This window comes from Acyrthosiphon pisum, chromosome X (genome assembly GCF_005508785.2).
Source record: "Acyrthosiphon pisum isolate AL4f chromosome X, pea_aphid_22Mar2018_4r6ur, whole genome shotgun sequence".
Classification (NCBI taxonomy): Eukaryota; Metazoa; Arthropoda; class Insecta; order Hemiptera; family Aphididae; genus Acyrthosiphon; species Acyrthosiphon pisum.
Genome location: NC_042493.1, coordinates 30499916 through 30509767, shown reverse-complemented (window position 1 = coordinate 30509767; position 9852 = coordinate 30499916). Strand labels below are relative to the sequence as shown.

The following is a 9852-nucleotide window of genomic DNA, read 5'->3' as shown; positions in this document are numbered from 1 at the left end:
GAGTAAAAAGATAACCGGGTTCGCGTCTTATATCATTAGTTACTCTCGGCCCGTACATAAGGTGATAGAAATAAAATTTAAAAAAAATCGATAATAGATATCAAATGTACCTATATTTCGCTCATAAATAGTAAAAATATTTTGAAAATTATACCCTGTAACCTACCCATAGAACATTCTAATATAACCTTTTGATGAACATTTTAAATATTCAAAATTAATTGGGTTTGATTTACAATTTACAACAAACAAAGAAAACCAACTTTGTCAAAAACTGGTTTTCCGTAAAAGTTCGAGTTTTTTCATAACTTTTTTAGATTAAAGATTAAATTATTTTGTTATAGCATACTATATATAGCGTATTATAATTTAAATTTCAAAAGAGCTGTTTATAAAAAATTTCAAATTTCCATTTTTTTAGTTTTTTTTTTTTACTATAAATATCAATAAATTTAATATTTAACTATGTATTAAATTAATAACTAAAAAAAATTATTTGTTGGTTCAAATAGCGTGAAAATTTAATACAAGACTCCTGATATATTGTTACAATAGCAGTTGAAAAATATTAAAAATACATACGCACAATTTTTTTTAGAAACATTTAAAATTCGAATTTTGATAAAATTTAATAATTATTTTGTAGTTAAAAATTTATTAAATGTTCAAATTTTATAGCTAGTGAGATTCTAAGTTTTTTTAGTACCCAAAAATCACCCATAGACTGAGGGGGATACTCAACCTATAATCTACGAGCCGCACCGCGTGGAAATCCGAAGATTAAGGTCGGCGGAAATCGTACGCTTTGATACACGCATGGGTTAATGAAAACCATAAGATTTAAATAAAGGGAAGAGAGGTGACGCTACCTAATATAATAAAATAATAAGGTAGAGTATTTTAAATTATAATAAGATTTTAGTATTTTACATGGCCCAATCATTGCAAATAAGTTAAATAAGATGAGAATAACATTAAACAATTACAATTTACAATAAATAATAATTTGAGCTAACATAAGTGAATAATATAAAAGTTAAACTGGCAAAAATGAAAAACAATAGTATATTATTTTCCTTACCATGTGGTGAAGAAAAGGGACAGTTTTAATGGTATTACATTTTATTTTGGTCAAGCATGACAAAAAGAGAATATTTGGCTAGCACATTACTGACGAAAGGATAGAGAATAATATTTTGTTATTTAGGAGAGGAATAATAATGTTTTTCGTGTGTCGGTTGCAAGGGTACATAATAATATTTTTTATATAGTAATTAAAGCTATGCGGGTGTTTAAGTCTTTTTAATCATTATTTTATATAAAATGTATGATAGCAGAAAAACATAATTATCAACTGAGTCGTAGGTTATAAAGACGTCTATATTCTAAAAATAAAAGTTGAGTATATACAATATTATAAGAAACATCATATACGGTATTTTGGCGTTAAGTATTGATGATAATTTTCTAGTCTTATCACACATTATCATATTATCATAGATATTAATAATTTATAAACATACTCTGGTTGTTATTAATTCTGTGATTGTCGTTTGGCCCATCAACCACGATCATAGTATTATATTACCTACATTATATTATTATTGTGTTTATACTTTAGTAGCGCTCTTATATCGATAAAATGTACAACTTATCTCACGTACGATGAATTAATCTCGTTTTAAAGAATCACCTCTCACGTACATAATCAGTTGCCCACCAAAAAATGTAATAATATGTACCTATTAATATTGTTGAATAGTTCTAATGAACACTAAGAAAATGATGGCCTGCTCTATTATAATATGTTTGGTTGCAATCACATTGGAGGGTCGGCTGAAAAAGGAATACCTAGTACTCAATGCATCAGTATTGAGCAAATTTATGAAGTATCTAGTACCATATATTGTGGAAAAAACAATAAAGATTGCTATGGATACATTTTCTAAAGTATAAAATATAACTATATATTAACAATGATTTAATAAAATTAATATTATATAACATAATTGTTAATACAAAAGTTATTTTATTTCCCCAGTCTTCCTGGCTTATGTAGTGAAAAAAGACACCGAAATATTAGCTGAAAAAACCATTGAGATTTTCGTTGATACTTTGTTTAAAGTTAAAAATACGAGTAAATAGTAGAAGTAACATTAGAAACCATACTTAATGTAAAATATGTGTCTAACGGTTTTGTCATGTTCGTCGGTACTCATCACAGAGCAGCCTGTGTCCCGAATTATTTAAATTGTATAAAAACTGCGTACGACACTGACTAACTCTCTCTACACAACATTCACCTACTGACCACTTATCTGTTGCAGCCGCCGATACTTGTCTTACTTTTCTGACCACCGTTGATCAAAACGTCTGCGATATCACGTCTCTCTGTACGTCCGAAACGAGCCTCGTGGCCGTGTACCGTGTCTATCGGCCGTCAGACATATTTTATTTTCGTCGACTGTCTACTTGAACGATCATGCATTCACATTCGATGATAGGCGAAGCCGACGCTATGGGGCCACTGGGTGCCCGTGAAATCCACCTGTAACAACATTCCACGACGAAAATCCACTCGTGGTACTGATGGGCCATGCCAACCACGTGCACGTTTACCTTTCGTCGGCAACACTCAAAGTTACAATTTTAGTACAACTCGTTAAATAATTTCAATCATTGGATGAGTATTTTTAGTGTTAAACAACACAATTAATGTAAAACTAAATCATACCATAACAGTCGGAGGATAAGAATCTGTTCATTAAACAAAATAATTCAAGTTATGGTGAGTACCAATCCATAATAGGCAATTAAGTAGGTTCTCACTTATAAATTATAACCACATTCATCGTTAAAGTGGTCGCTGGTCGTTTTATAATAACTGCATACCTAAATAATATGTTACTATATAAGTACATATTTATTTTTTTTATTATTATATTGCAATCCCGCTTACATTAAGGTACTTGGTGAAGAAGTAGGATTAAGAAGTGTATTAATTAATCAAGAATAAATTGATATTTATTGTTTAAAAGGTTTTTTTAAATGTTCAAGTGTTAAAATATAAAATTTAATATTATTTTGAAGAAAATAATACTAATTACATTCTTTACAAATTATTTAACAAAAGCAGAAATACTCAAGTATAAGGGGGGTATACCAACTACTCTGAGGGAATCTAAACAATAGTGGAATTTTCCCAACGCATGGGCCCCACTGCAGTATATAACAATGATGACGTTTGACAACACCGGCCACAAAGATGCAAAAATCTTGGCGTCCAAAATTGCTTACAAATGGATCTGTGACAATTACCTTGCGTTAGAAAGATACAGCGACATGTTTGAAAAAGTAAGTCTGAGTTGATGGTTTTAACGGAATAAGACGTAGGTATTGGTATATCCGTTTACTGTGCAGTGTAAAACATTATTTGAACTTCAATATACATTTTATTAAGCCCTATTTGATTATGAATGTATATTTATCGTTCACAACAACTATAACCATCATAATTATTTTAAACAAATACTTAACGTAGCTAAAAAAAATTTGTGCAAACGCATATCGAGTGGTAATTGAAAATTATTTAGATGGTTTAGCTGATAGGCGGATTTTACGTTAGTTGTAACTGTAATTTTTTTTTTTAATACTATTTGCCCCTACATCTGTATAGACTTATTTTAATAAATCATATTAACGTATACTAATTCACCACATGTTTTACAGTATCTAGTGAATGCAACTGGACAAGCAGGCTTAAGTAATGGAGAGCACCCTATACAGACCGACTTTGGATGGTGTAATCCTGGAAGTTTTGCAGAAGTACAGCTTCACCGCATCGTCCAAAAATTGGAACATAACAACACCAGTCTTTCGCGATGACTAACGTAACCATTTTAAATCATCATAATCGATAATTAGTTTCTAATTAATCTAAAAACAAATATAACAATAATAATTTATAATATAAACATATAATGCATTTGATTACTTTGACTCAAACTACAATCAAACCCTAAATTTGTATTTTTAATAGAATATGATACATCAATATTTTGTTGGAACTTATTTGTTGAACCTATAATATAAATACATTATAATATTAATCAATGAACTATAGGTTTTTAATAGTCTGTAAATATTTAATTTTAAATGAAACGTTATCGTATATAGTTGTGAGTAATTTGAAAGTTTCTTTGAATATGTTTTGTTATGGTTAATAGTGGATGGTTTAGAATGTTTATGTGAAGTATTAGATTGTTAATTAGAATTTAACAATTTTTTTATAAATATTGTTTGTATCAGACACTAATTTTCCTTTATGTTTAAGTTAATATGACAAATATCTGGAATTGGTGCTAAAAATGAGAAATAACTCAATAAGTTATAACATAATATAAACAACATCAATTTATATACAGAGTGTTCAAATTGTATGTAAGCAGATTTTACCATGAAATATTAAAATTAGGAAAAAACTACCTATGCAAATCTGATTTTTAATCATATTTTTATCAAAACAAATTAGATATTAAATATTTTTTTTATTTATTAGAAAGCGGAGGTATAAAGGGTAACTTTTAAAATTAAAATGGAAATTATTTTTGAAATAATATTCACGTACAGTTTAGTTTTTAATGCATTTTGACGGGTCGTTTATATTGATATGTCAATAAATTTCATTGAAATTTTGACATTTGAATTTTGCTTTTAATTTGTAAAATGTCAATTGTTTTTACATTAATTAGGAACTAATTATCAATTATGATGATTTAAATGGTTAGATTAGTTATCGCTGCAGACTGGTGTTGTTATAAGTTCCAATTTTTGGACAATGCGGTAAGCCGTACTTCTGCAAACACTCTAGGATTACACCATTTGTCCATCCAAACCCGGTCTGTATAGGGTACTCTCCATTACTTAAGCCTGCTTATCCAGTTGCATTCACTAGTTACTGTCAAAACATGTGGCGAATTCGTATACAAATACAAACCCTGGTTCGCACACATTTTTTTAGCTACTTTAAGTATTTGTTTTAAACAATTATGATGGTTATAATTGTTGTGAACGATAAATATACATTTATAATCAAAGAGGCTTTAATAAAATGTATATTGATAGTTAAAATAATGTTTTTACACTGCACAGTATACCGATACACAGTAACACCTTTCCACCATAAAAATTGTCTAATTCCGTTATAACCATCAACTTATAAACTTACTTTTTCAAACATGGCGCTGTCTCTTTTGAACGCAAGGTAATTGTTACAAATCCATTTGGTAGCAATTTTGGACGCCAAGATTTTTGCGTCTTTATGGCCGGTGTTGTCCAACGCCATCACCGTCATATACTGTAGTGGGGCCCATGAGTTGGGAAAATCCCACTGTTGTTCAGATTCCTTCAGAGTGGTTGGTATACCCCCCTTATACTTCAGTATTTCTGCTTTTGTTAAATAATTTAATACCCTAGACACAATGTAATCGGTATTGTTTTCTTCAAACCAGTACATAGTGGTAAAATGTTGGTGGGTAAAAATAATTTCATTTTAAATTATTTATTATATCGAAGTCCTCATGCCATATAATACTTCCGTTACTGCATCTTTCCATTGCTTTGCAATATTTTCATATTCCTCTGCCCTGACGGTGACATTCATATCCTGGTAGATATTTCTCAATATATTTGCATTCCAATACACTAATGAGTTTAGATCTACTGGGACGATTGACGTAGTTTTTGAATTTAAGAGGTTTCCTGAAATCATACAATGACATTATAGTTGTTATTGTATGCAACGTTTTTGACCACATCATAACCTAAGACAATACTTATTATCCAATTAAATTAAACTTTATCTTACTCCCCTTAGCCATGTTATTATGATTCACACGTAGGTATCTATAAAATATGTACATATTTAATACATCGTTCGTTTACCATTGAGTTCAAATATTACATTTTTTCATGTACAAATTAGAAAAAAAAAATTAAAATAATTGATAACAAAATGTAATCATTTTCCAACCAATGTGAGGATTGTAAATATCATAAATTGCCTTGATCAGAAATAAAGTACCTAATTATATTTTTTTCAATGAGACTTCCTATACTAACTATCAAATTAGGAATCAAGTTTTAATTATGCGTATGACAGATTAAAATAAAATTTTTATTTAAAATTAAATATTTCTAGCCTAAAAAGTACAAAATAATAATGTCATACCAAGTTATTGAAATGAGATAAAAAATTGAAAGATATTTAGATTTTAACACACACACGTCTTCATATGCGTTCCATCGCGCAATGATCACAACTGTAAAACCCATACTTCTGTGTAAGTCTAATTTTAAAATTTGATATTAATATGATCATAAAAGTTTTTCATTAAATTAGTGATATTTTATTATTTTTTAAAACACGTGATATTTTTGAAATAAATTAAACTGAATTATAGATATAAATTTTTATTTCAACATTTTTGGTTTTTTTATTTTCTTCCACTAAAACAAAAAAAAAAAACACTAAAAAAAATTAAGGAAAATTGGTCTTGAAAAGATCAAGCATTAAATGAAATAAAAACTTTTTCGTGAAGACTGGAGATTAAATATTTTGTTTTAAAATTCATAATGTTCAAGTAGTTTTTTATCGTAGTAGTCAGTAGGTACCTATACATTATATTATATAGTCAGTAGGTACCTATACATTACATTACCTATATATTAGGTACCTATACACTGCAGTTTATTCTTATTACCTTGGTGAGTATCGATATCTCTAATTTTACGTCATCCCGATCTCAATTGAAATGCCATTGAAGTAATATTAACATTGGGTAACTACATTAAAATGGTGCTACACAGATACACAGATATATTTGTTGTATCCATCGTATAAGTGCGTAACATATAGTTATATGAACTATGTAAATAAATAAATATATACACATATATATATATTCAGTTTTTAAGTAAGTTATGAGCATTTATAATTTACGCTATCTTATATACACATAACTTGTTAAAAAAATTAACTATTGTAAAAACCCACACACAAACACAGATAATATTCTTACCATAAAGTTTAATAATAGATCAGTTCACTCTAAATTTTAAACTAACGAAGCTAAACGTAATCTGCTGAGCGTAAATTTGTTATGTTACGTACTTGTAAGTTGGAGAAAACAAATAGTCGTGTGGCCGCGAAAATATCAACTTTTTTCTGTTACCCTTGAATTTCAACGTAACGAGATTTATTGTATCATAATAAAAAATGTAGTCCCTATTCTATACTATACCGTATAACGTATTATCGCATAAAGAGTGTATAAAAACGTCTTTGTCATTTTGTGAAGGTGTACCTATATATAACCCGCTGCAAGGTAGGGCAAGTTAACGATTTTTTTTAACTTGTTAAGTTATGTTAATCTAAGAAGATGTAAGTAAAGTTGAGCTAAAAAATAACTAATATATTTTTTATAACTTGGTTAAGTTAAAAATGGTTGGATAAAACCAATTAACTTATTTAAAATTAATTTAACTCAAAATATAATAACGATTAGGACCCGTATAACACGAGGCATAGCCGCAAGGAGTAGTTACATAGAGAATTTAGGGACAGTAATTGACAAATTAACTATTCACTGAATTCTCCCCCCACTAATTTAAGAATGGGTCAGCTAAAATAGTATAATTATTATTGATTCCTACAAGTTATAGTACCTACCTAGTTCTAATATTAGTTGACATACATAAATAAACTTTATGATTTTCCATTTTTTTTCCAATTTTTATTAGGTAGGTACTATATAATTTTTTAATATTTTTTTTCTATGTATAATGGTTACAAGAACACTACCTAATTAATATTACGAATATATTAGAATATTAGATACATATTATTATATATGAAATCGAATTATATATTATATGAATACATTTTAATTATTATTATATTACATACTTGCATCAATACAAAATAATTATATATTTCGTCGTTGGAAAATAATAAATAATAAATTAAAATTAATAAATACAAAAACTAGTAAGTTATTTACCTTCATTCGTTCTATTGAGGATGAACCAACGACTCAAAAAGTGCCGCCCAGATTCCGCCGCCGCCTTGATCTCAGAATAAAAGTTTTCTTTTTCACTTTCACTTGTAAGGGGTTGTGCTTTGATGATGTATTCCCTGTAACAATACAAAACATATTTTGAAATTATAAAAATTTGAAATGTAGATGTTATTTTCTAATAACCCCAAGTTGCACAATGCCACAGAATAGCTAAATAAATTTGAAATTATGACAAAACGTTAATTATTAATTCCACCCATGCTAGTGTTCAATCAAAAATAATCAGTAACATCAATTAATATTTATAAGTCCGTGGGCATTTTATGTATAAATTAAATTTGAGATAACTTCTATGAAATACAAAACTAAATTGAAGTATCTGTATTATTCGGGTCGTGGTCTTGTTAAAAACTGCTAAAGTATATATTTTTTTAATTTTATTAATTAAATTTCTATCTATATTGCATTTATTTCTACTGTCCAATTATTTAATTTTTCATGCTTAATGCTACCTATTAACAAATTTTGGTTCTTCGATCCGATCGCTGTGAGCCAATTTTTCAAATTCAGAATCTTCTTTATCAAAAAAATTACGGACGAACTCCGTCAGAAGAACTTTGGTTGGCTTATATTTCCAATATTTCGTCTTCTCCATGAATTTCTCCATGGTTTCATTAGGTAATAATTTCATTTTCATGTCTACAAACGTCTTTGAATCATTGAATACTTCAAGCATTTGAATAGTATACAGTAACGGTCCACGACAGTAAATTTCACTAAAACAAAAATATTTTAATATTACTCAACAACTTAAATTCAAATGTTCTTAATTACTTTATTACTATTCATTGTATCATAATAATATTCACTGTAATTAAATTTGAAAGACCTTCTTTAATCTATTAACTACTTTTATTCTTTTATTTCTGATAAAAAATTTATTATCACAATTTTCTTTTTATTCATTAAATTTGAAATGTTGACAAAACTGGATTTTTAAATTAAGAATTAATTTTTATTTATTGTAATCCAAAAATATTAATTGTGAGGACTTGAAACTTTTACGTAAGTATATCATTAGTAATTCATTACAGTTGATTATAGGTACCTATACAACGAATTAAAAAATCATTGGATTAATTAAGCTAACTGTTACCTATTTACCTATTACTACTAATTTAATACCATTTTACTAAACCTTGCTAAAATTCAAAATAATTATTCCGTCATATTTCAGATTTTTTTTTGATAGGTTATCATTTCTATATAATTAAAATGGAATAAATTATTTATTTTATATTTCCTTAATATCCGTTATTTTCTTAATTAATAGGTATTGAAGTATTTTAAAATTAAAATAATATACATTTTTATTAATTTATCTGTATTTTTATATACCTACGTAAAATGTTTACGTTTGTAATTTACAACTTTTGGCCTCTTGCCATCGATATGTGAGTTGCCATTTGTACCAAATGAATGCAGTAAACGGAATTAAAAGAAAACAAAAATATAGTTTATGATCTATTTTACCTGTCACGCGCGGCTGAAGTAGAAACATTTTCCAAAGAACTCCAAGTTCCAGAAGTATGTCTTTTACATTTTTATAAAATATTTTATTTTCATCATCTTGCAGCGTGTAGCTTTTTCCGTTTGCTTAGTGTGTTGACAGACAAATGAACCATGAAACTGACAGCTATCTTCAATGTCTTGCGAATTCTTTGTATGATACTACATTGATAGGTACCCCACCACTGGTGTAACTTGAGGAATT

At 28.0% G+C, this 9852-nt stretch overlaps 1 protein-coding gene across 1 annotated transcript; it reads right to left on the bottom strand.

The window, feature by feature from the left end:
- Window positions 1–4575: 4575 nt before the first annotated feature.
- Window positions 4576–9852, bottom strand: LOC100167935 (trehalase-like). The gene is given in 4 exon segments (XM_029485499.1): window positions 4576–5760; window positions 8061–8194; window positions 8591–8854; window positions 9612–9852. Coding segments are annotated over 3 exon segments (834 nt in total). The 5' UTR covers window positions 8746–8854; window positions 9612–9852; the 3' UTR covers window positions 4576–5215.